The following is a 27,823-nucleotide window of genomic DNA, read 5'->3' as shown; positions in this document are numbered from 1 at the left end:
TAGAGTAAATAGGATGGGGAGCAAAGGTATGGCTGACCAGGATGGATATGTAGCATGAATGAGGAGAATAAAACCTGCTAGTTTTACAAGTCTCTGAGATTTGGGGCTATTTGTTACTAGAACACAGACAAATGTGTTTATCCTGACAAATACGGAAATTGCTATCAGAAGTAGTATGCTGCTATAACAAAAATCCATTGTGTTTGGGCAAGGCAGTGAGTGTCAAGGAAACTGTTACTGAAGCCTGGAAGGAGGTGAACTATGTTATGCAGTGATGGGGTACCTGGTAAAAATACTGGCCTGTATTCACTTGGAAAGCAGATGATAAACCGAATGAGCTATGGCTTTAAGTGAAGAGATTGAGAGTCAGAATGTTAATAGCACGCCTTAGTTGCTATTAGCTGTGTTTGATAAGGTACTACAAGAAAGAAAAGGGTTTTATAGAGAATTGGGCAATTTATAGTGGGAATGAAAAGGCGTGGAGAGAGTCCAGAAATTCAAGAAGAGCTAACCTATTCTCATCACTAAGCAATAAAAGAAAAACTGAGAGGGCCTTTGAGTAACAGAGGCTAACTAAAACTTAGCTTTGTGGTGAGGAGAAATGGGAACTCTCACCCATTGCTAGTTAGAAGATAAGATGGTATACTACCTACGGAAAATCATTTGGCAGTTTCCTAAAAAGTTGAACATGATCTTAAAAACATAATCTTAAAATCTGAAAGTTTCCTAAAAAGTTAAATATAATCATATGATCCAGCAATTCCACTCCTAGGAAATCTTCCCAAGAGAAATGAAAAGATATGTTCACACAAAGACATAAACTCAAATGTTTATAGCAACCTTATTCATAATAGCCCCAAACTTGAAAACAACACAAATGTCTATCAGCTGTTGAACACATAAACAAAATGTGGTATATCTATAAAATAGTCAACTATTTAGCAATTAAAAAGAACAAACTATTGGAACATGTATGACACATGTATGTATTGACTACAACGTGTATGAGTCTCAAAAACATCATGCTAAGTGAAAGAGGCTAGATGAGATAGACTACATATTACGTGATTCCATTTATATTAAATGTCTAGAAAAGGCTAATTTATAGAGCTAGAAAGATTAGTGATTGCTAGGGTTGGGGGCAGGACTGAGATCTGGCTATCAATGAGCACAAGGGAGCTCTTCCCGGTGGTGGAAATGTTCTATAATTTAATTGTGGCGATGGTTGCACAACTATGAATTTACTAAAATCACTGAGTTGTACACTTACAATGGTGAATTATACAGTATGTAAATTATACAAGAAATCTGTGTGAGAAAAAATAAACCACTCAACCTTATTGCAAGGACCAGTCAAGATGGTGCCCAACACATGCTTTCAGTGGGAGAAGAATGGGGAGGGACAGGAGACCAAAAGCAAGGTTCCCTCAGAGAGGCCTAGCAAATGCCAGGTGCCAGCAACTAAGTCCAGAGAGAGAGAGGCATGTCTAGAAAACAACCGTGGTGTGGCCCCCCCACCTGCAGCTGAATCAAACAGGAAGACGACTAACATTTCAAAAAAGCATGTGTCAGAAGAGCCACTAGAACGGCCTGCAGGAGACTGCAACTCTTTGAGACTTAAAATGACCCCAAATGATCCTTGGGCCCCCAACCTTCTATGGGGAAGGAAGTGGGCTGAAAAAGATGTCCTCTTCAGATACAGCCAATGAGAATAACGGAAAAGAAAAGACAGGACCCCCCCACAATGGCGCCGTGGAGGGCCATGTTGGAAAGATGGTCAGAGAACTACTCACAGGAGGTGGAATCAGAGCCCTCCCCTGGAGAGCACACATGGGGAAGACACCTCGTGGCCTGCCACTGCATCCTAGTCCATCTCTGCAGCCAGAGAAGAGCAGAGCTCTAAGATGTAAGTTTCAAAAACAAGAATAGTTCAGGGAACAGCAAAGAGTGCTGGGATTGATTAGTGATGTCTGCCGTGGGCACGTGTGGGCGTGGCAACCCTCCAGCGTGTGTTCGAGGTCCCTGCTTTCAACTTTAGGAAGAGAATCAGGGTGATACTGCCGTAGAAAAGAAAGCAGAGGTCCGGTATAAAAGCAACTGCTCTCCTTAGAAATCGAAAAGAACAAATTGAAAAGTGTTCCCAAATAAAATAAGATACTATCACAACACATAAGAAAAAATGATGGATCAACGATTAGCACTACACCACTGTGCAACAGTATTTTCTGCAATGGTGGTAGCCATTTCTGCAATATGGTAGCCAATAACTACATGTGGTTACTGGGCACTCGAAATGTGGCTGGTGTAACTGAGGAACTGAATTTTACGTTTTATTTTATTGTAATTAAAATTTAAATTGCTACATGTGGCTAATGGCTATATTATGAATACAATATAAACAATATAAAGTAAAATTGTATATGGTATACATAACATAATATAATATAAAATAAAATAATAAATTATATTTAAAATAGCAGCAAAAAGCAACACATATCTAGGAATAACCTCGATACAAAAAGTGTGATAGTATGTCAAGAACGTAAAATTCTACTAAAAGCTATAAAAAGTGACTGACATGAAAAGAAAAACATACTATGTTCCTGAAACGTTCATTCTTTTCAAATTAATGTGTAGGTTTAATACACTTCAATCAAAATCCCAATAATGCTTTTATTATTGACAAAATGATATTAAAGTTCATCTGCATAATTAGGTGATAACACTCAAGAAAGAGTACTAAAGGAAGACTGGCTTCATTGGACTAATTAATATGTTACATGTTATAACATATATGTTATAAAAATACATGTTATAAATATGTTATAAAGCTACAACAACCCTGCAACATAAAATAGTCTGGAAGCAATCCCTAGGCTATATAAGAAAATTCATATATGAGGAGGTCTCACAAATTTGTGGAAAGAGGGGGACTAATCAATGAATTATGTTGAGACGAATAGGTTAGCTATTCGAGGAAAAATCAGGTTGGCTTTGAACTTACACTACACCAGAATAAATTCCAAATAAGTAAAAAATATATTAAAATTTAAAAATTAAATCAACAAGTTGGCAGAACAATATTTAGAATCAAATGAGCTAATAAGTCTATGGATTCAAAACACACAGCTATTGAATTCTTACCAAAAGGCAAAACATGACGCCTGGCAATCTCCTAAGAGAAGCTCTGGGAGGGTTCCTTTCTCTTTCCCCCACCAACCCCGGCTACTAAAGTGTAATTCACAGACAAGCAGCAGCATCTCAGAGCTCCATAGAAATACAAGATCGCAGGACCCACACCAGACCTGTTGAATCAGAAGCTGCATGTGAACAAGATTCCCGGAAAGAGTGCGTGCACACTGAAGTCTGAGAAGCACAGACCCAAGGCGCCAGAGATTTTGCCTCCATCAACCATGCCCCTAGGGGCACATAGAGAACTTGAAAGGATAGGCCAGAGGAAGCATCTAAAATGCCCATCAATGAAAATGCCATGGGCTTCAGTCTCGGCTGACCCCACTGAACTCCAACCTGCAATTTAGGGAGTTGTCACAAGGTGGTGTTTTGTTAGGAAGCTCTGGCTAGTAACTCTGTTGGGAATAGATTATGAAATACAATAGGAAAAATGCTTTTCAGAATCCCAAAATAGAAATCTTTAAAGTAGTCAGGTCCAGTTTTAAATAAGAAATCTGCAAATATAAAAGGAGACTAATTTTAAAGAAATACTTTCTAATGATATCTAATCAGTGATGTGCTGATAATTAACGATTGGCTAGGGGAGGGGAGAGCCTGGTTTGTAGCGTTTGCTGATTTCCCTGGTGTAACTCCCACGGTGGCTGATTTCGAGGTGGCAGAACATGGTGTTGGGAAAAGGAGCGTACCATGGGCTCTCACAAGCTTGCAGGTGAGAACCAGCTCCAGCAGACTACTGTAATAATAATGATGAGTAGCCATAATGTTATGTTCCCCATCTGATCCCATGTGTATGCCTGGCCCTCAAGGCTTCAAAAGATGACCATGAGTCAGCCTTGCAGGGAAAGGCTCCCATCCCAGGATTCTCACAGCATCTTGCCCTGCCTGTCTTTTCCCATCTACAACAGAAGCATACAACACTCTGTCTCGGATACCAGGCCAAATGCATTCTATACATCAACCTCAAATGAAGGGCCAGAGAGGAGATAAGACTTGGCCAAGGTCATGCAATCAGGAAGAGGCTTCACAGACGTTTTAAGCTAACTGAGGCCTCCCGGATTCCCAAGCCAGATTTCTCCCTGACCAAGCCACTCTTCCCAAAGTTTCACATTCTAATAAGAAATGTGGCACTAAATAGCTTTCCTTACTGCAGGACTTCTCAGAGCCTTTACAACCCTAACAAATATCATGAGTCTCTAAGAGAAAGAGAATGCAGCCTTTCCCAATGTGGTTTGCCCTGGATTCTCTTTTCACTGAATCCTGATCTAAGGAACACCTTTTGGAGACTGTTGCACTGCTCAGCAATCCTCCAGGAATTATAGACTCTGAGGCCTAGAAGGGGCCCTACTGGTCCCCGGGTCCAACCCACCCACTCATGCCTGAATGGCCTCTTCTCACACACTTCCAGTGACACAGAGCTCACACCCTTCCAACGCATCCCCTTTATCTTGGATCAGCTCTTTTTCTCCCAAATCTGATGTTTCAGTTCTTCTCTCAGGAGCAAGGCACGGAAGAGAAAGGGATTGATCCCCTTAAGCACCAGCCAGATGCCAAGCTCTTACACTCCTCTAACCCTGCCGACGGCAACTCCGTGCAATACACATCATCACACTCATTTTTCGGATGAGAAAAGCAGGCTCAGGCGATTGGGCAATTTGCTCTGGGCCACCTCTCAAGTCCACTCTCAACTGCCATCCATCTTTGCCTTGAAATGATCCAGGCTGCTCAGTGAGGGAGGGAAGCCTACAGAGGAGGGACTAATTTAGCCTGGGGGGTAGAATCAGGAAAGGCCTCACAGAGGGGGTGACACTTGAGTAGAAGGATGAATTACAAGCAGAAGTTTGTCAAGTGGACAGCAAGAGCAAAGGGCATGCTGGCCGAAGGAGCAGCATGAGCAAAGGCCCTGTGGTGAGAAGCAGCAAAGCAGTGTCAGGACAGGAGCAGAAGGGGCCCAATGAGGGCAGCCTGGTGGGGATACCCACTCATGTGGACTGCCAATGACAGCAAGAGCAAGGGAGGATGTGAGGCCACAGGAACTGAGGGGCTGTGCAAGGGGTAAGAAATGTCCAGACACTAGGAACAGAATCCGGGGCTGTTAGAGCACCCACGGTGGAGCTGGTCACAAGGAGCCCCTCACTTTGGTTCAGCCCTTTACAGTTCCCTGTGACTCTCCTCTCCTCCCCACCACTCACCCCAGACCCTCTCCACCACTCACCCCTCCCCACCACTCACCCCAGACCCTAGCTCAGAGCCTGCCATGTTCTGGGCCTTCAGAACATGTTCGTGACAACTAAGGGCATGTATGATCCCCGTGTCACAGGGGAAAGCTTAGCCAGAACCGTGAGCCCCATTTTATGGGGGAAAGTAAGGCTTAGGGGAGTTAACAACTAGCCCACATTTACAACCTGTGAGAAGTGGATGGGCCTTGAAATCAGACCTTTTGGCTCTAAACTTGGAGCTCAGCTCACTGCTTTGCACAGGACCCCGTTTCTTGAATTGGGACTCCAGATGGGGGCTGATCTCATGGTCAGCAATAAAAGCCCTGTTTCCAGAGAAGCTGCTGGCCTGACAAAGGCTGCAACAGCCCAGCCAGGGTGCTTCCAGGGGACAGAGAGCTGGAAGGGTGGGCCAGGGTACTCTGCACACCCCTTCCCACCTGAGATTCTGAAAGTCTGGTTGGGGGGGATCCTGGGGGTGTTATACATAGTCCTTGGGTTGAGGCCTACAGAGCTGGGAAGCCCGTGAGCCAGGCAGAAGCCCAGGCAGTCAGGGGGAGACCCCTTTGACTCTGCCATCACCCTGTCACCAACCGTACCCTCCCTAGGATTCTGTTTCCTGGTGCCCTGAGAGTGGGAAGCCCAGGGGGACTGACACAGCTTAGGGATACCCCCACCTTCCCAGTCCACCCTGGGGCCCACTCCAAAACCCAAAGAGACCTGGATCTGTTATCCCATGGGAGTGACTTCCACAGGTGCTTATCTCTCCCTCCCCTCTACCAACCAGGCCATTTCCTCACCTTCATATCTACACTTACAACTTGGGCCTGAGCTAAGAGGTCGTCTAGTTTTCAATCAGCTTCCCTCACAGGGACCTCATCGCACATGTTCCACCGTAGAGCTGCATCTCAGGACACGCCAGCCCAGATTAAAGCAGTGTGGAGCCACGGACATCATCTATACTCAGAAAGAGGGAGTCTGGTTGCTGTGTGTGACGCTGGACAAATAAGTTTTCCCTTTGATGACACTTTCTTCACCCATACAAGGAGACAGCTGAACCAGCTCGGTGCTTCCCAAGTCATGGTCCACAAACCACTTGGGTTCGAAGTGTCTAAGGAGAGCTTATGCATATGCGTATATGACGCTAATCCCCAGGCCCCAACCCAGGCCTATGAAATCAGAATCTCTGGGGACAGAATCTCCAGGAATATACATTTAAAACTCATGCCCCCACCCCACCCCCTACAGGTGACTCATGCTCACTTTAGTTTGGAGACCAGGGGAGTCCACCGCCTCTGAGATCCCTCCAGCGCTAAGGTTTGATTTCCCTACAATTTCTGTATCCCCCCACCCAGGGCCCACCCTTTGTCATCCCGATGACAAGCCATGAAGGAAGGAGATGGCGCTAATGCTCTGTTTAAAAGTCGCCTAGAGAGAAGCCGAGACGATCAGAGGAACTAAATACGGTGCATTCTGACATGGGAATTCCTCTCAACAAACAGGCTGAGGTAGGGTGCGTGGGCCCGAGGCGGGGACAGTTACAGGGAAATCCTACCCAGAGACACATTTAGTTCACTTCAAGTTTCCAACAGAGGGATTTAACAGGTTTAAAGCAGTTTTCTGTGAATCTTTGTCAAGGGAGTGTATGTACAAACAAACAGGGAGGGTTTTTTTTTTTTTTTTTTAGTAAAAAGTTAATCGGCTTAAAGTGTGCAACTAAATAAGCAAAGCTTACATTAAAGTGACCCACAGAGAAAGGACCCCATGGAAAGAAAGTTCTAGGAAATACAATATGGCCTCTATGTTCTTTTGTAGTTTCACGCTATAAATATTCATGGGGCGGTGTTAATGGGGTCCACAGCTCTATGCAACCACAATAGTTTTTTTGTTTATTCTCAGGACCATGAACTTTGAAACCATGAACCTAAATTTCAGGACTCTGCATTCAGGCGCATTTGCAGAGCACGAGGGGAGAGGTTCGGGCTCTCGGAGGACAGAGGAGAGGAAACGGGGCGAGATGTGAATCACGCCTCCTGGATCTTTTGGTCGAGATTAAAAAGTAGGGTCTGTTTAGTATGGGAGGCCTCCTGTCTCAGGGTGTCCAGCTGCTCAAGCTTGGAAATGGCCCCCATGAGGGACAGATAGCTTAGTTCCTCAAGCATATGGCTGAGAGGAGCGGGGAGTTGGAAATATTTTAATTGGATCCGATTCATTGCAAGTTTCACATGCTTTAAAAAAAAAACTAGTCTGAATCATGGAATTTCTAAGCTAGAGAGAGTTTAAAAGTCATCTAAGCAATGTCCTTCTTTTCCATGTGAGGAAACAGGTCCTGGAAGGTTAGATGATGTGCTCAAAATATCACATTCAGAAGCCATGTCTGCCGACTCTCAACAAGTGCTCTTTCCATTTACACCAGGGATGGCAAATATGAGACAAACATGTGCTCCCCTCCCCGCAGGGCAGATATCCCTAATCACGGCCCTCCTGTCCATCCTAACACAGTGCTTCAGAGGGCCAGCACGAATTGATAGAGATGGCACAGGAGCTGGGCCCTATTTGCTATCTACACCATACACCATGCTGGCAACGTTCATAACCTATTATCCACTGGTTCCAGCTAAGGGTTTCCTATTCAAAGTCACTTACAGCCTGAACTCAGCAATCTGAGAGCACGCAGAAGAAACACCCCCAGGCCTTAGAATCCATAGGGTCCTCCCTATGTTAAAGGTCAGTCAGGACCGAGGAGAGCACCACACACAGATGGCTGAGCTCCGAAGGCTGGTTCCACCTCAGGAGCACGCCCAGCCCGGCCTTCTGTCTTGCTTGGCACCATCCTATTTTACAGATGAGCCAAGGGCATCCGGCTGGTTCCTGGGCTGGTGGCCACCTTGCTCGAGGCAGATATGGCCTCCTGCCTCGCCCCTGCTTCTCCATCACACTATGGCCGCACCAGCGCCTTAAGGAGCCATGCCGCATCTGTGCTTTCCACGCAGGACTCGCTTGGCTTAAGAAATACCTGCTTGGCTATCTCCCAGAAAGAAAGGATTATCCACTAGATTGGCAAGAGCAGGAAGGTAGGCCATATTGGCCAGGTTATTTAAGTTTTAGCTCCAAATAGGTTTCATCTCATGCACCAAGCCCACTCAATTGGTCATGTTTCTTGGAGCACCTCGAGGTGACTTCTTGGGCTCATAGAAAAGAGCACCATGGTCAATTAGCCATGTCTGCCTTTGTCACGGGGGAGAAGCGGCATCCTACGTGCCACACATTGGTCATTTATAAATGTACCTTTTAAAGATACTAAAAGTATTTCCATCCATGTAAAAGAATATCTGCAGCAGATCCTGAGCTCTGATTAAAGTTATTCTTCCTGTACTTACTCTCCACCCTCTCTGCCCTGCCCAGGAAGGCTGATCCTGTGGCCTGCCTGCAACCTCCACGGCCCCCGGCTCTCTGGCTTCTGGGGGCATTCAAGCAGGAGGAGACCCTGGCAGATGAGATGGAAGAGGAGGGAGAGATCCAGGCATTTCTTCCCTCCTTTCTCCCCCAGCTTGGTGCTCTGTCTCTCGCAGCAGGTGCATCCCTCAGCCACTTCCCCTTGTGCTTGGTTCCAGCTCCTATAACACTGCCCCCTCCCCATCCCTTCAGCCACAGGGGTGGCTTGCTGGCCTCTGGGTGCTTCATGCTCTTCTTTGTCCCTTAACCCTGCCTCTGTAAGTAGTCTCTTCATGGAGGTCTCTTCGATTGAAACATCTGGGGTAAAGTCTGTTTCCTGCCGAGACCCTGGCTCACACTGTTCTAAGAAAAATCCTTCTGTTATTTCCACAGCTGAACAGGACAATGGCATTCAGACTGATAAGGGGATTGGCTACCTTGGCCTAAGAGCACACTTTCGCTGCTTCATTCCAGCAGAATATGACTTACTGCTCTCTCACACGCGCTGTGTTCCCACAGCCCGAGCTCACAGGCCTCCACTCAGTATTGGAGAGAAGGGTGCAGTTTAGGTCCTAAGAGCCAGAAGCTTCTTGGGCTGTAATTTTTCATCTTACATGCCTGATTCCAGGACCAGGCATATCTCATAAGCCCTAATATCTCCACTGTGGAATGATCTTGCATAGAGCCACAAGTTACCAGTGCAATTATGCAGGACTCATTCTGAAGACAAAGGCCCATTGGAGACCCTAAGTAGTGCAGAGAGTGGAAAGATATGCAGGCAGAGGGTAAAGGAGACCAGGCATCCACCTCCAGGCCAGAGCTGCCCACAGCAGTCCATGTGACCTTGGACAAGTTACTGCCCCGCCTCCCCAGGCCCTCAGGGTTCTCACGGAAAATGTGAAAAACTTAGAATAAATAATCCCAGTGGTTCCTTCTAGCTCTGACATTCTACAGGATTTTACTCTGAGATCTTACCTTGTATATCAGTAATAGTAATGAGCTTATCATCATTGTGACTAAATTTTCTTCATAAAGGTCCAGCAGGTTTAGTCTATTGTGGCAGAGATCACTTATGGTCCACCAATACCTTTTCTCCCTTCTTCCCTAAGAATGGAACCTCTGATTTTCAGTTCCAGGCCTTCCCAAGAAACATCCCTCTGACTCCCCTGTAGCTATGTGTGGCCACATGACCAATGAGAGAGTAGATGCTGACGGGGCAAATGGCATGTCCTGCAAACCTTCTTCTCATACATTCTTGGTCCCTCTTCCTTTTCCATGTCTCCCATGTCTAGACTGTGTTTGTGATGGTTTGAGCTCTGGCTACCATCTTGGGCCATGAGGACACAGGCCTCCACCTCGGGAGAACAGAGGGGCAAGCTGTAAGGAGACTGTGTCCCGGAGGATTTCCCGGAGCAGAAGACATACTGGCTGGGCCTGCATTGCAGAACCTCCAGACTTGGATGTGAGAAAGAAACTTCTAGCTTGGGTAACTGATGTTCCAGCGACCAATATATGGTTTCTCAGCTCTAAATCTACACTTTTGTGTCCTGCCTTGTGGTGCACGAGCTGGACCCTCGAACCCTTCCTCCTTTGCCAGCTGGCATGGCATGAGGCTTTATCAGTAGAGGGCACTAGAGGGAGAGTGCCAGAGGAAGGGATTTTTCTTCCCGGTTCCAGGCGTCTCATCCTTCTAGTTCCTATGGAGTGGCTGCCAGCAGTGTTCAGGAGACCCTCAGTGTCCACCCTTCAGAGTTCGGCCCATACTCCAGTGGGCATCTCTTCCTGTAGCATCTCAGTGAGCTTCTCCAACTTCAGCGAGCCACAGCCACACCCTGTCCTATGAAGTCAGAAGCTCAGTCTGGGTGGGGAGGGCGGCCTCTCTCAGGTTTACTCCTTCCCTAGTAATTGCTCCGCGTGTCTGCTCGTTCTGTTTTCCTTAGAGTTCTCCAGTAGCCACTTCCCTTTTGCTAGTTTATAATCCTTTATATTAAATTTTTGAATTAGTTTCTCCAGTTACTGGTGTGATTTCAGTCTCCCAACTGGACCTCGACGGACATAGCCAATTAATGTGGGTCCATTACTAGCAAACCCAAAATCTTAACTGATACGGCCACGCAATCATCGCCACGAAAGAAGTGAATGATATGGTACAGAATAAACTCTCTGCTTTTTAGAGATCTTCTCTCCAAAAATTATTTGTGACAAACGTGACAGATAAAAGGTTGAAGTTCCTAAAATTTAACAGTTTCTACAAAATGTTAAAAAAATGACCATACAATTAGAAAAATGAGCATGAAGAGAAGGGGAAAAAAAGCTCATAAATAAGAAGAAAACAACATGAAATAAACAGCACAAACAGGAAATGCACATAGCAAAAGATATACAAATGGTCAAAATAAGTTGTTAAAGGTTCAAAATCATTTGTAAAGGACATACAATTACAATATAAATGCAAATTGAAGAAACAGCAAATTATTCTTCTCTTATCAAACCAGCAAAGATTTTTAAAACTAGAATACAGAATGTTAATCTTTTTTTAAATTAACATATGATGTATTATTTGTTTCAGGGGTACAGAACGTTAATCTTAATGGAAATTCAAAGGAATGAAAAAATGTGAAGGACAGTTTGAAAAGAAGAATCTAAAAGCATCTACACTTTCGCCTCAGCAATTCCACATGTAGGAATTTTTTCTAAAGAACTAATGCTAAATGCACATAAAAATCTAGCAACAAGGATGACTCCAGCGTCACTGTGTATAAAAGCAAAAGAAAAGATTGGGGAAAATCTCTATGGCCAACAATAGGGGATTGATTAAACAAATTATAGAGCATCTATACAATGATGTACAAAGCAACTTAAATCAACGTTATAGAAGTACATTTATTACGCAAGCAGCTTTACTATCATGCAAAGAAGGTCACGCTACTAAGTGAAAATGAAACACCAGCAGGCTCAAAGCAGAATGTACAGCATTTAAAGAAAAAACATAAACACACATAAGAACTTTTTGGAAGAATATACAACCAAATGTTAACAATTACTTCTAGGCTATGGAATTACTGGAAATTTTTACTCTTGCTTGCTCTTTATATTTTCTAAATGTTCTTCAGTGGATGTGTATTAGCTGTGTAATTAAGAAAACTGTTTTATGTTAAAAAGTAATCTCCCTTTCCTGCCCACGTCAAGGACACCCCAAATGCTTACTGAGCATGCCTTGATGAACTCATTCATGTTTCAACTCTGATCTCGAGATGCAGCTCAGCTTGGGACCTCTCCCACATGTAGACCCACGATCTCCCTCCTATCTTCCCTTCCTTTCCATTCCCGAGGCCGTAGCCCAAGTCTGGTCCTCCTGCTCCCAGGCCTAGACCTTCTGGTGGTCCTCCTATTTCCTGCTTCTACAGATCCTAAGCATTATATGTCTTCATTATAATAGTCCTCTGCTCAAGAAACATCAATAGCTCCCCATTTCCTAAGGGACATGTTTCAAATGTCTCAGCTTGACATCCACTGTTCCAAGCTTCTCTCAGTCTTGTCTCTGCTACTCTGCAAAGTAAACCAGAGCAATCCCCCAGCTCCAGACACATCAAAAGCACTCCTGCTACCTCACCTTGACTCAGTTCCTAATGTGCACCCCAGCTTCTTCGAATCCCATCCATCCTTCTAGGCCAAGATCAGGGCTTACCAACCCCACTTACCAGGAAGGCTTCCATGATTTTCTTATGGTGATTGTTACCTTTTCCAAATCCCTCTGGTATCTCATTTGCTCAGGTTTTCATTTCACAAATACTGCTTGAACCCCCACTATGTGCCAGGCACTGTGCTGCTGACCTGGAAACCAAATGAGTCTAGTTTCTATGCCTTGGAGCTCACTGTCTCATATGGAGACAGACATTGAGCAAATAATCACACCGCTGACTATGCCCAGTAACGGACAGTGAAAGTTGCCATGCAGGGAAACAAAGGTGATGAGAGATTTAAGAGAGGAGTCCTGATGGAGAACAGGGCCTAGGAAGGCCTCGGAGGGTCGGGGGTGGGGGGGGAACGATATGTAAGCTGAGGGTCCTAAGCAGATCTGATTTTGTAAATATGATCAAAAGTGAGTTTCAAAAAGAGCACTCTGCCTACGCCGTGGAAAAGAGACTGCAGGAAGCAAGTGGGGCTGCAGGGAGAGGGGGTCAGGCACTGTCGCAATCAGCCCAGCGGGGAGCCCACCTCTGGCCAAACGGTGGCAGTGGAGATGGAGGAAGGGGACTGGCAGGACTTGGGCTGGACTGCACAAGAGGGAAAAGAAGAGACAGCTATCCGGGATGACACCGGGGTTTCTGGTTGAAGCACCTGGGTGGACTCTGGTACCACGTGGTACCTGCCGCCACGGAGCCCAGCCTTCGGGAATCAAGCTGAGTCTGAGCCCAGGGTGAGAGGATGGGAGGCCAGTGCCAGTTCAGCGAGGAGAATGGACCCGGGAACGTGAAAAAGAGTTAGGGTGGAAGGTAGCCAGCTCCTGTGGGAAACTGGCTCAGGCAGGACTCACATCAGCTCAAGGCCAGTAACCCAGGTGGGAGGAAGGGGAGGAGGCTTGGTGCAAATTGCAGGATGAGCTTGGAGATAAGTGGCCCAGCTGGCGGAGCGGGCAAAGACTCGGGGCTGAACGTCAACACTCAAGTGCTCATGCAGACGAGCTTGAGAATATTTATTGGTAATTGACAGAAGTGGTTAGAGGGTGGCGTGATCATAGATAGGTCTGTAACCAATCAGCAGGAAAGCTCGGTTTCTGTTGCTATGTTTGCATCCAGGCAGAACTGTATTATGAGCAGGATAAGAGGATACCATGAGAAACCTGCTTATATGCATTTGGTTTATCTGTCATCCTCCCTCTGCTTCATGGATGAGAGCGAGAGAGCTGTGGAGCAATAAATTATCACTTGCCACATGCTGTGGATCCCAAGAGAACTCTTTGTAGCCCTGAGAGGGAGAGATAAGCGTACACAGGCCACAGAGAGATTGTCACTTAGAAATTCTTAAATGGGGAACAATAACAGGAGTAATAGTAACCGTCGCAAAGAGAAGAGCCAACAATTAATAACTACTCGCTAAACACTTCTGTTCACTGCCTCATTTAATCCTCCAACAAACCTATTTGATGGGTTTTCATACCATTCCCATTTTCCAAATGAGGAAACGAGCTCAAAGAGGTAAAGAAACTGAGTCAAAACCACACACGTACTGAGGACAGAGGCAGGCTTCATGCCACGGGCTGCCAGAGGCGAAAAACAGTCTCTTAAACATGACATTTCACTGATCTGCTCTGTCTCCCAACGGCCACTCACCCATCTAAGTCCTCTCCCTCCGGGGTGAAGAGAGTGACTGGACCCATCATCCTCAACCAACCTGACACCGGGCACTGCCCCAGGCCTTCAGGGAAAGGGATGGAGGAACAGAGAGGGGACAGATGCCATTCAACACTTCGTATCATTTCTCCCCGATGCTTTGGGACTGAGAGTACTTTGAAGGCCAGAACTGTCTTATCCTTGTTGGAGTCCTAGCCAAGGATAGAGAAAAAGGCAGGGAGGAGGCAGTGGGCTATGGTGCTCTGGGGAGCAAGTACACCAACATGACCTTCAGAGTGGACAGCACAGAGGTGCTTGTTGACGGCGTGGAGGGATCCAGGAGAAGGGAAGTGGCTCCAGGCTTGGAGAGGCCATGTGCTTAGGGAAGACAACAGGGGTTGGAGGTCCTTGTCTCACCACGTATGAGTTCAGTGTTCCACACACACCCCAGCCCAGCTTCTCCCCTGTGTGCACCTGGACCATATCTCCCAGTGCCCACAGATCATAAGAGCCCAGACCATCTCCCATGAGTGCTCAGATCATCTCCTGGCTATTTGAGAGACCAGTGGAGAGAGGAGAAGGAAAAGAGCTTTGAAAACCATCAGGCATGGCCCCAAGCTCTAAGGCAATGCTGTAACCACTGTGAAGGTTAATATCGTAATTCTCCTTTTGAAAAGCATGCTGAGGGGTGAGAAGGCAAATGTTTGGGGATCAATGAAGTTACATCCTCTATTCAGATTACTTGACTAGGTGTCCATAGCAGAAGGACTGTGCCACCATCAAACATGATGTGGGCCCAAGTCCTGCTTGCACCTCAGCTATTTGCAACTTGGGGTAATGTATGCTTTTATTTATTTTTTGTTTTTTAAAGATTTTATTTAATTATTTGAGAGAGAGAGAGAAAGAGCATGAGTTGGGGGTGGAGAGGAGCAGAGGGAGTGGGAGAAGCAGACTCCCTGCTGAGCAGGGAGCCCGACATGGGGCTCAATCCCAGGGCCCCAGGATCATGACCTGAGCCAAAGGCAGACAGTTACCAACTGAGTCACCCAGGTGCCCTGAGGAATGAACGCTTTTAAAAATAAGAGTGGCTGGGGGTCGGGGGGGTGGGGGGCATTGGCTGAATGGAGGCTCAGGCCCAACACCATTCACATATCTCCAAATAGTCAGGGGCTGGCTTCTCAGTGGGGCCTACACAGCTGGTTGGCTTGCAGGGTGCGGAACCACCCCTCTGCCCCTGCCTCAGGATAATATCAAGGAAGCCAATGACATTTGTGGCACATTTATTTTCACACCAAGGTCTCTGGATATAGAAGAGCTATGAGCAGCGGTGTCGTCAGGAAACATAAAGCTCTGGAAACATCATCTGGCTTCTGTTGTTCAGATACTTGGTTTCCTGCCACTTGGAAACCTTGTTGAATTTTTGTGAGATGATAGTAATAAAAACAAAAATATTTACTGAATATTTACCATGTTCCAGGCACTATTCAAAGGCTTTGTCTATACTAACTCGTGTAATCTTCATAATAACCCTACGTGGTAGATATTAGTATCCACATTTTATAGTCGAGCAAACTGAGATTCAGAGGGCTGAAGCAGGTTGCTTAGGGTCCCACAGCCACTAAGTGGTACAGCCAGGATCTGAACTCGGGCACTTTGTCTCTAGAGTCTGCCCACTTAGCCCCCAGGTGTCTCACATCATGCAAGGTGGTGCTGTTCAGGGGACGCCATTTAAGCCACATACTTTTTGCGCATGACGGGTTCTTCCAGGGCCACAGGATTACTGCAATATTTCACATTTATTGAAGGATTCCATTTACTCCAAAGCTTGGGTGCAGAACCAGCAGGCTGGGGAGGAGGCTGCCCAGTCTGGTTCGTGTCCTGAGAGTGGCTAGAGAAGCAGCAAGAAGCAGAAGGTCCCCAACTCACCACGGGAGGTGCTGCTGAATGGGACAAGCTGCTGGCCTGTCTACACCCGCTTCTATCAGCAGCATCTTCTTGCTGAGAAGGTCACGTTCAGCCCTGAGCGTGGTGGGTGCCCTGCAGATCCAGGGCTGCTGTGGATGGCTCTGTGGTTCAGCTCCTGCCCTCCTCTCTGTTTCACTGGGCAGGGGATTAAAGGATTTGCTCCCAACATACATGCCACTCCCAGAAGAGGGTGTGAGACACTGATCACTGCAGGGCTGGCGAAGAGAAAGAAGAGAACAGTGGGCTCCACTGATGTCAGAGTCGGGGATCCACATTGGATGATACCATTGAGGACTTTGTCTTCAGAACCTGAGCTCCGTCTACAAAGACAACGTCAGAAGTCACAGGACCATCAATGTCAGGCAGAAGGTCTGGGCATGAAGCTCAGTTTCCCCATGTGCAAAATGGGAACTGACAGAGCTGCCTGTTTACTCCTGGGGCTGGGTCAGGATCAATGGGATGGAGTTCCTGCTCTCACTCAGCTCTTGGACTATGCTCATCCGAAGGGGGTCAAGGTGTGCCCCTTCCAGGCCTCTCCTCTCCCAGACACTGCCCGCCCCAGTGTGAGTCTTGCCCACTGTTGGGACCTCTGGGTCCTGTTGGGCATCTGAGGGCCACACTGGCTCTGCTTGCTTGAGTTGCTGTGTCTTTGTATGACAGTTACTGAGGGGCCAAGACCATGTATTTCTTCACCCAACTCAGCCCTGGCCCGTCCTCACCTTCACGTACTTTTTTTTTTAATCTTTATTGAGCTATAACTCACATACCATAACATTCATCCTTCAACTACTTAGGAGACACCATTTACCAATAATTTTCAGGTCTGAATGTAAGAATCCCTAACTACACTACATGAAATCAGTTGTTCATTTACTAAAAGAATTCAAATTCCTCTATAGCATGTCAACAAAGAGCTCAAGAAGGGGCTGTGAGTACCTGCTCTGTGTTCTAATGATGTACACATCAGTCACGGAACGCTTGCCCAAGCCAGAAGCTGTGCTTGAATCACGTAATCCTTTCAACAGTCCTGAACAGTGACTATTAGCAGTTCTCTCCAAATGAGGAAACGGAGGCTCAGAGGTTAAGTAACTTACTCCCCGTCACAAAGCCCTGCACAGGCAGCAGGTTTTGAATCCAGGTCTGTCAGAGCCTGTGCTCTTCCCCACCTCAGGCCTTGCCCTAGTGCACTTCAGGGGGTGACAGGTTAGAAAGAGAGATGAACTAGATGCTGCTCCTGCCTGGAGAAGTGGGAAAATAAACTTCCATTTCCATATAGCCCTGAAATATTTTGACTCCGTCAGATCAGCACCTGCCCATCAGCAAGGACACCATGACAAGTAGGAATGAAAATAAAGTTGTAAAATGCCAGCTGCCCTGCCCTGAGTGTGGCCCGTGGGGGTGGGAGTCTGACAGGAGAGAGTAGTAGGGGTGCCATGGAGACAGGCCTCTAGGAGGCCCCATGGAAACCTCACAGCTGTGCTTAAGAAACCAGGGCACCTGCTCCTGCCATGAGGATGGAAACCCCCGGGGGGGGCACTTCCCAGGACCCCAGGACTCCCTAACTTGGAGCGCTCTTAGGAGGGCTGCAGCCCACTGGGCCAGGTCTGCATCACTACTTTCCAGGCTGACAGTGAGCATGGAGATCCCTTCAGCCGTAGACCCAATCCACACAGGGCCAAAGTCATCATTCCCTCCTTCAGCAAATGCTGATGAGTACCCCACAACGTTCCAGGCACCGCCCTAGGCACTGGGCTTAGAGCAGTGACCGAAACAGACAAACATCCCCGACCTCACAGACTAGGACATTCCAGCCTTGCATTGGTAATGTGAGGGCTGCTGGCTGCCCCAGAGAGTACTGTCCTCGAGGGCTCTGGGGGGCTCTGAAAATCAGGAGCTGATGGGTGAAGTCACTGTGTCTGGGAGAGTCTGACAAGGTAGACTAGGGCCCCACATTTCAGGCAGAAGTAAGGTCTGAAAGTGTGGGAAGGGAAGAGTAGCTTCCAGACCAGCACCCTCACCACTGGCTCCTAAGCCATACGCCATTAGCCATCAGGGAGCACTGACGATATTCATTTATGTAGCAATACATGTTTTTATCATAGGTGAACATGGAGTAGTGAGGAAGGCCCTGGGATTTATCAAGCCGCCAGCTGGAAAGGGAAGTTGACTGTCGGCTAGTTTCCTTGGGTTTAGTAAATCCAGAAGGCTGCACAGCACTTTACAGTTTACAAAGCGCTTTTGCATCATTTGAGCTTCATGTAGACAATTTTGGTGATCTAAGTCACACATCCTCAACTTAACTCTGGGCCGTTCCATGCAGCACTGCCTGTCTCCCCACTTTTCTGCTTAAGAACTTTTTCTGAATCTGTTAGTGACCATGGTGCCTGAACACACAGATGCAGGCTGCATGTACCAGAAATAATGCCTGGAGGGGCATGGCAGGTCCTATTTTCCCAAACTGGCTGAGGCAATACACCCTATTCCACAAACTCTTTTAACAATGTGACTTTGATACTCCTCCCGTGGAGAGCTGGGTTTAGGTTCCTTCCCTGGAATCTGGTAAGGCTTGGGACCATGGTGGAAATGACGATATGCAGCTCCCGAGGCAATACAACCTCCATCTAGTTCTCTTGGGATGTGAGCACTTAGAATCAAGCTGCCATGCTGTGAGGAAGCCCAACTAGCCCGCATGGAGAGACCACACAGAGAAGCCATTTGCAGGCTCCCAAATGAAGCTCCAGATGATTCCAGCCCCCAGCTGTCAAGTCACACCCACCTCCATCACCACCGCCTGCAAATCTTCCCAGGAGAGGCTCAGACACTGCAGAGCAGAGACAAATCACCTCTGTAGTGCCCTTTCCAAACTCCTGCAGAATCACCAAAACAATAAAATGGTTGTTGTTCTACACCACCGAGTTTGGGTGGTTTTTTACACAGGAATCAAAAGAACAGGGAGCAAATAATGAAGGACAGCATTTCTTTGGAGAAATGCTCCAGTCCCCTATTGTATAGGCAAGGAATTCTATGAGACTTTCTGGATGCTTTGCAGAGGTCCTGGTGGGTGCAAGACTCCATCAACAAAAGCAGCTACTTCAATTCACTCCCTTCGTTGGATTTCCTCCTTCTCTGTTCTACTCTTCCTGCTTCTTGGGATCACCTCCCAAACGAACTATTGACACACAAGTCCTTGTCTGAGGAATCTAGCTACAACTAGCCACAGGCCCGCCCTATAAGGCAAGTGGTTTATTCTCATCCCCATTTTGCAGATGAAGAGACTGGGGCATGGAGAGGTGAAGTGACTTGCTCAAGGCCACACAGGGAGTAAAAGGAATAAGGACCCAGGCCTCTGGTCCTGAATCCAGCTAAAGAATTGTGGATGAGAGCAAATAGGCAGGAGAAGCCCTCAGAAGCTTTGCAAAGGTTGCTCTCAGAGGCATGGTGGTTGGGAGGATATCTTATAATTCACTATCAATTGAACCCTTGGCTGCACTTACAGTATTAGATGGAAAAAAAAAAACCAGCAGAGAGAGCTGTGGACTGCTAGGCAGAGACCGTGCCCAGAAAGACCAGTGTACCTCACCAGCCCCAGGCCAGGAGGACCGCACACATTCACTCCCACTCCACCAGCATCTGATTTGAAAAGCATCCCTTTTTACAGCATTAAGTAGATTGTTCATTAGTAAATTTAAATGTTACACTTTAAAACTTGCTTCAAAGGTCCACATGAAGATGTTCCTTTAACAAGTTTCTAGAAAACCTGTTTGTAAAGAACCTACATAGATAGCAGGTGCTGTTTTAAGCACTTTAATCTATTTGGAATCATCCTCATTTATAAACAAGGACACTAAGGCACAGAGACATTAAGTGTATTGCCCAAGGTCACACAGAATGTAAACAGCAGAGGAAATGATAAAATTCATAAATGGTAAAATGGTAAAAAAAAAAAAAATGGTTTTCAAAATGGTAAAAGCGGTGAAATGGTAAACAGTAAAATAGTAAACAGTGAAACACTTACCAGTTTGGTCAGCCTCTGAGAGGCTGAGCTGGAAGCAAAGGTCATAGAACCACAGAACACTAAGTAGGAAGGAGCCAGGGGCGCAAATTCAAACACCCACAAGGTGTGAAGTGGGCACAGGGCAAGACAGCTGACAGACGTGGACCAAGAGAACCAGCTCTCTGGGCCTGTCAGTTTGCAACCCTAACAAGTCTAACCACCTTATCCTGCAGATGAGCAACTGAGACCCCAAGAGGAGGGGACTTGTCCGAGGTAACACAGCTCCAAGAGGCCAGGACCAGATCCCCGACTCTCCTCCCTGCACTGTGTCTGCAGCATAATGCACTGTGTCCCACTCAAGAAAGGGCAGGTGGGAGGTGTTTTAGATTCAAAGCCCTGAAGCCCTCCTTCTTGGCAGAGGAGTCAGAAGTTGGGACTGACTGGGATAGGATGAGAGGCTGCCCCTAAACATTTGGTTTAAATGTGGAACCAGGAAATGCAGTGTTCCCCCTCAGCCTCGACACATGTCCTTCCATTGAGATCTCAGTGCCCTGGTGAACTGCTTTTTGTCCTTCCAGAAGGCTTTTCCTAGCTCTGGGAATTTCCAGAAGCATGGACAGACTGAGATGTGACCTTTTCCCCAGGTTTCCCTTGCCATCGCCCTCTTCTGGCCACTCTTAGAATGAGCACAGCTTAAGGAGAGGCCAAGGCGACTGAAGATCAAGGATGGCTGTGGAGCTTGCCTGGAGCGGGCTGAAACCAAGCTCCCAAGATCCTCTACTCTCCAGCCCGGCCCGCCCACCCCATCCTGTGTGCGAAGAGTCACAGAACACGCATGCCCTGGTTATCTACCATTTTCTACAAAATTATTGGAGGCAAACCTGCCTTACCGTTATTCCACAAGGCTGCGACTGGGAGCTGGAGGGCTCTCCCAGACAGACCTGTGCCTCTTTCACCCGGATTTGCAGCACCCAGCATACCAGAGGTGCTCAGTACATCCCTGAACAGACTGATGGCTTCCCGAGTCGAGGCCCCAGCTGCCCACATCGGGGCCCAGAGGCCCCAGCACACATCCAGTAGAGTCCAGGATCTGACAGGCTCACGGGATGGTTGATTCATCTCCTTTAGACCCCGCCCCATTTTCACAGCCTCAGTCTCTTTCCAGGCAAGGTCACCACCATTCCAACAGTGCTCCAGAGACTTCTCCCTGCTCATGGGCTGGGTCCCATGACAAACTGAGATACCTCGGTCGGGACATGCTACCTGCTGACATTTTCTCAAATGACCCAGGAACCAACATTTCTGCCCACCTTCTTAACTCAGAAGCCCCACCAGGTACAGCAATAGGTGGGTGTTCTGGAGGACTATTCCTGCAAGGTAAGACCAGGCCCCTCAAGCCTGGTTTGAGCTTCAACCTTCACAAGATACTCAGGTCTCACAGCCTCTGGGTCCTCCCGCCTCCTAGTGACCTGGTCTTCCCCCAGACTTCGCCCAGTTCTCATCTGTCCGACCCCCAACCTAGCCCATAGCCGCTGCAGTAACAATACGGGTCATTACAGGACCATCTCATTACTCCATTTGCAGAGAATTTTCCCATACATCATGAGACCTCCTATAATACTGTCCCCAGTTTAGACATGAGGCAACTGAGACTACCAGAGGTCTCCAGGGAGTGAAGAAGTGGGGCCCCTGGCCACGGCGCTCCCCCAGCCCGGGCCGACCACAGCACGGGGAGAGGAGGGAGGCCGCGCTCTCCGCTCCGTGTGTTCCTCTCTGCGGGCCGCCGGCCGCCGGCCAGGAGCGGTCCCGGCCGGAGCTCCCCAGACTCGTGGGCTCTCGGGAACCTGCGCCCGGGCCCCGGCGGCGCTGCCGCCCGGAGCGCTTGGGCTCGGAGGCCACGCCCCTGGGGGCCCACGAGCCGGCTGGTGGCTCCGGGAAGGGAGCCGCGGCGCCCCGGCCCGATGTGCGCCAGAAAGACCCGCGCGTCCCGGGGCGCCGCTTCCTGAGGGATTAGAGCACGTGCCGGCTTCCATCTCCGCGCCCCCCAGACCCGGACCACGCTGAGGGGGCTACAGGGAACTTGGCGGCAACGCGGGTCACGCGCATTCTCCCTCAGCTACCACTTTCCCTGTGCCCGCCGTGCAGCTTTTCGGGTTTTGTTCTTCTCTTCCCAAGAGCAGGCACGAGATCTCGGGAAACTTTGCGCACAACTTGCAAACGCGGGGAAACCGGCGCCAGGGCTCCCTCCGAGCCTGGGAGCTGCGCGCCCAGCCCCGCGCGTCCGGCGGCCGCTAGTGCGGAGCACCTGGCTGTCAGGCGGCCCGGGCGCCCGCCCTCCTCGGCTGTGGGAACGCTCCCGAGGCTGCCACCCGGGGCGCGCCGCAGGCCCGCGGCCGGGACGTCCCAGCCGGAGTGGCATTGTTTTCCCGGGGAGCCGGGCGATCTCGGGGGAGGGGAGGGAGACCCGCCCCACAGACGGCCGCGCAGGCTTGCCCACCACTCATTTGCATTTCAAAGGCAAACTTCTGCGGACTTCCCCGGCGGCGGCGGCGGCGGCACCTACCGGCTTTGCACGGGTCGTGGTAATGCTCCAGCTGCTGCTCCGCGCCCTCCTCGCCTTCCAGCGCCGAATAGTCCGGGGCGGCGTCCGAGAGCTCCGCCAGCCCCCCGGCGCCGCGGGGCAGCGGCGGTAGCAGCAGCAGCAGGACAGGCAGCACCAGGGGCACCGGGACCCCGAGAGCAGTCGCCCGGGGCATGGTTGCGAGGGGCCGACGGAGAACGAGGGAGCTGCGTGCACGGAAAGCTCCGCTCGGACCAGGGACCGCGCACAGGGGCAGGTCGGCGGCGGCGGCGCGGCGATTACGCACGGCTGCCCGGCATGGCTCGGGCGCGGAGCGAGCAGAGCGCGGCGCCCCGGTCCGCGTCGGGGCGCCCGGGAAGCCGCCGCTCGGAGCTTCTTGCCCGGCGCCCGAGGCTGCGGCGGCTGCGACTGTGGCGGTGGTGGCGGTGGTTGGAGCAGTGGCCGCTCCGCCCCTCTCCACCCGGGCTGGACCACACAGCCCTCGGCGGGGGCCCCGGGCAGCCAATCACTCGGGCGCCCGAGGCGAGGCCCCTCCTCTTCCAGGCACCTCCGCAACTTCGGAGGAAGGGGAGCGAGGTGAAGATGCTGAAGGCAAGGACCCCGGGGCCCGCGGAGCTCCCACCGAGCCCAGGGCGCCCTTCTGTCGGCGCCACTTCGGCCTCTGGCCCCCGAGAACGTTGCTCCTGAAGATCAAGGCTGGACTTCCCGCCTTATTTGTTGGCGTAACTCACTTTACAACTCCCTGATGCACACGTGGGCGAAGGCAGGCAGCAGTGGCGGCGGCTCCGAGCTCAGGACCAGGAGCCCGGTGTGCCGGTCCGCGTCGTTAACCGACTGGCTCTGTGCTTTCGGACAATCGTTTCTCCTGAGGAATGAAGTTAATCTTCTCGCTGGTAGCTTTCAGCTCAGAAAAAAATAAAAGATTACGATTCTCTCAGCTTTCTCAACATCCCTCGTCCAGCCACGAAGGACGCTTGCTGCAGCACCCACCTCATCCAACGTAGTGGCTGGTGATACGGTGCCTTAGGGGAAGAATTATTTAAAATGACAGATTTCCCCTCTTGGTGACCCTATCCTTTAGCAAAACTGTTTAAGATGCCTCATACAGGCAAAAAGATTGACAAATGAACAGCTGCGCGTGCTATTTGTGTTACATTACAGACATGTTTTTATTAAATAAGCCACTCACCATTAACTTGATGGAATAAAAATGACCAATTTCTGAAGTCTGGTTATTTTTTGCCAATTAAAAACATATGCCCAAATAATTTAGAAGAATAATCAAGAGATATTTGAAACCCACTCCCACGCTGTACCTTAAATGTAAAAATTGTCAGAGCTGAGCCATTTTTATAGACATAAAAAGTACTATTACCATGAGGCATTTCAAAGACCTTTTTATGCAAGCAAAATTGCCCTAATCAAGGAGTAAAACACACCAATGTGTAGAGATTGTTCAGCATCACACCCAGTAGAATCTTTTTTCATTTAAACTGCAAGCAAAAAATGAACTAAACTTCCTTTTGGGTTTCCACATGATTTCACAGCCACTAATGACAAACTAGCTGACACGGAGCCCAGAGCTGGGCTTTATATACAGGACTCTAATTTCTTGCATTATGGTAATCTGTCTTACCTATTAACTAGGATAACAAGTCCTTCAAATCAGTAATGGTTCAAAACTTAACCACTGGAAGGTGGCTTTTGGGTATTTTGTCTTCACCCTTAAAAAGAAATCCAAGTTGACCCTGTTTCATCATTGAATGGGCACATACAGAATGGACCCAGATTGGGCAAGATGATCTGATTTGGAACTCCTAAGTGGGAGAAAGAAATCTGGGGGGAATGGACGTCACCAAATGGCAGGGAAGAGGCCAAGTGGCCATTAAACAGGCGATAGGTGTGGGAAGGGGTTGAACGGCATTTCTGCCTGAATGCTGGAAGGAGTCAAACCCAACGCCATAGTTCCCTGCATTGAACCCAATGAAGGTCACCAAGTCCACAAAGTCAACATCTAAAAAGCCTAACAAGCTTCTGTGACACCTCCAGGTCTCCAGATGGCACTAGGCAAAGAGCCAACTGGCTTCCTCATTAGCAGGGAATTCCTCTGGAAAGTAGGACATTACAGGAGACCTCTTGTACAAGCCCTGAGGTTGTGAGCTTTTATTGCCTCTAATCCCCACCTGGTGAGTAGCTGCCAGGTCTTCTCACCAACAGTCTCTGTCCAAATATTTTGAAGACAGTGGTGTTCCTGAATGAGCAAGCTGCACAGTTTTATGTCAGAAGCCTTGTTTTGCTGCTACTTTGGCTCTCAGTCAAAAAATAGCAACAAAACATTTGGATCACAGTATTGAGAGATTAGATAGGAACAGCTGAAAAGGGATGGTTAATAATTTTTATCACCTCCATAGTTCCTGATTTCACAAATTACTTTTATATATTAAACTCTAATCTGGGTTCACATAATTTTTAAAATATGCATTTTTAAATTTAAATCCCATGGGAAAACTAGAGGTAGAATAAAAGGCTTTATGCTCTAAAGCTGCTCATCGTAGTTCCATTACATCCATGATTATTCATAATTTTTGTGGGTTTCCTCCCCCATAGCTCATGGTCCTGTGGAAAGCCTGCCAAGTATACAAGCATTTCCCCCATTTAGTCAGATGTCTGTCCTCCACCCAACTCATTCCATCTATTTCCGTATACCCAGAGCAGACCAGTTCTCTTGCAGCAGCTCTTGAACCCCTGCACAACCCCTAAGTTTTATCCTCAACTACTCCACACAGGCCACCCGACATGGGGCTCGATCGCAGGACCCTGGGATCATGACCGGAGCCGAAGGCAGACGCCCAACGACTGAGCCACCCAGGCGCCCCTCTCCCTTTTTCTAATGTTAAACTGTAGATTAACAGTTTAAAAAAATAGTTCTCAAAAAGGGGGGAGGCGCCTGGGTGGTTCAGTCATTAAGTGTCTGCCTTTGGCTCAGGTCATGATCCTGGGGTCCTGGGATGGAGTCCCACGTCGGGCTCCTTGCTCAGCACGCAGCCTGCTGTTCCCCCTGCTTCTGCTCTCTCTCTTGCTCTGTGTCAAATAAATATTTAAAATTTCCAACCACACAAAAACTGTTCATTAGAGATCAGAAGTAATCCAAATTTACACTAACTTAAACTATATGGCCAACAGGAATTGTCAAGTATAGGTATTAACTGAGGCAGCTAATAAAATCAGGGGAAGAAAAGAACTAAGAAGGTTGACAAGGATTTCAATAACTAGTTAAAACCAGAGATGAAAAACAGAAGTACCAATAGACCTGGAGAAATTACTGATTTTGATGTAGCACAATAAAAATAACCCCTTCCGTTGGTATAAAACACTCATTTTCAATATGATCTTTACCCTATACTATCTGCTCCACAGGCTAGAGAGGTGGTATCCCCATTTTAACAGTGACAGTGGTCAAGAGGACCCTAATCTAATCTTGATTACTTTCAGCTTAAAATAATATACTCTTTGGTTGCTCTAGCTTCTTTTCTAGAATATGCAGTGGTCTACCCTATCAGCTTCACAGAACGGTTGTGAGGGAACATGGGTGGCATTGCTTTGCCTAGACAATGTATGATCAGTCAGAACGACAGGCATGGGGGCAGTGGGGTTTGAGTGTAGGAGTCAGAGCTTGTACACAGAAGTCAAAAGAATGATAATAAAAGAGAAAAATAATTTTGTAAAGACAAACCTTATTCATTGTACCATCCTTTCAACTTTCTGTATATTTAATTTTTTTTTTTTTTTCCAAATAAGAAGTTGGGGGAAAAATCAAATCTTAAATTTTAAATCCTTCATTTCAGGGGTCAGCAAACTGTAGCCCATTGGCCATTTTCGTTGTTGTCGGATTGGAAAACTGCCATGCTCGCTGGTTTGTGTCCTATCTACTATGGCTGTTGTGCTACAAAGGTAGAGTAGTTGCATCTGGCACTCAAAGCCTCAACTATTTCCTATCTGCCCTTTACAGCAAAAGTTTGCGGATTCCTGTTTAGCTGTGGAAGGCTATCGTATCAGTAAACGCTTCATATGCATTCCAGTAATAATGGGTTATCCCTTAAGCCTGGTTCACTTGTTTCAAAAAGGAAAGAAATAAAGCATTCAAGGAAAGTACATTTAACTTTTTATTATTTTAAAAATCCAACTTTAGTTAGATTAACAGACTAGATTAGAACCTCAAATGTATTTGACACAGTATATACTGGGTATCTATTTACTAAAAAGCCAGTTGGAATATGACCTACACAAACCGAAGGTGGGTACAAAACGGAAGTAATCATCAGGCAATGACTGTTTGCCTTCCCACTGGTATCGACTGCCCGTGCTCTGTGGGGATTTATAGGTTCAAATATGACACAGATGAAAAGCCCGACTGGGACTGCTTTTCTGCGTATACTCTCTTGTCCTTCAAAACAGAATTCCATGTTATTTGTTCCTTGCCTTAAGATCTTACTTAGAACATTTATAACTTTCAAATGACCTAAACTGAGGAACTGGGGTAAACACACAAAATACGGCCTTGTCCGTCAATTGTCTGCATGCCTAGTTCACCAGTACACATGAGCAGCTTTCACACCAGTTTCTGTTTCCATTCCCTGATACAGTAAAATAAAAACTTAATTTTTACTTTTGTCTTCGCACAATTCGGCCTACAGCTCCAATAAGAATGTCAACTCAGACGGCTTTCAGAAAAGGCTCGTAAGAGAGAATTAGAGTTATTCCTCATACTGAATTTAAATCTTATAAAATTTCTGCAGCTTTATGTTCACTTTCTGACCTACCCTACCTCTAAATCTAGTCTATTTCTGTACACACTTCCAAACTATCTTTATAAATTTTCACTGCTCTGATCTCTTTAACATCTTGATTGCTAAAATACAGCTTCATAACCATGGAATTTTTATGAAGATATAAAACATTAATGAATACTTGCATTTTCATACGTCACTGCTCCTATTTATTACATGTTCCAATAAATCAATAGACTGAAGCACTAAGACATGCTGAAATCTAAACTTAAAACCCAGATGGAACTGCAGTGTATAGATTACAAATAGGCTTTTCTTTCCCA

General features: G+C 47.7%; 1 protein-coding gene across 1 annotated transcript in view; it reads right to left on the bottom strand.

Annotated features, from left to right (window-relative positions):
* TLL2 (tolloid like 2) overlaps positions 1-23,097 on the bottom strand; it is a 116,129-nt gene extending 93,032 nt beyond the window's left edge. The window contains exon 1 of the mRNA XM_036111621.2: positions 22,696-23,097. Within this exon, the coding sequence (XP_035967514.1) occupies positions 22,696-22,888 (193 nt within the window). The 5' untranslated portion in view covers positions 22,889-23,097. The remainder of the gene's footprint in view (positions 1-22,695) is intronic.
* Between the last annotated feature and the right edge of the window lie 4,726 nt (positions 23,098-27,823).

Source organism: Halichoerus grypus, chromosome 7, assembly GCF_964656455.1.
Source record: "Halichoerus grypus chromosome 7, mHalGry1.hap1.1, whole genome shotgun sequence".
NCBI classification, from domain to species: Eukaryota; Metazoa; Chordata; class Mammalia; order Carnivora; family Phocidae; genus Halichoerus; species Halichoerus grypus.
Note: the sequence above shows the minus strand (reverse complement) of the source record. Positions and strands in the feature narration are given on the sequence as shown.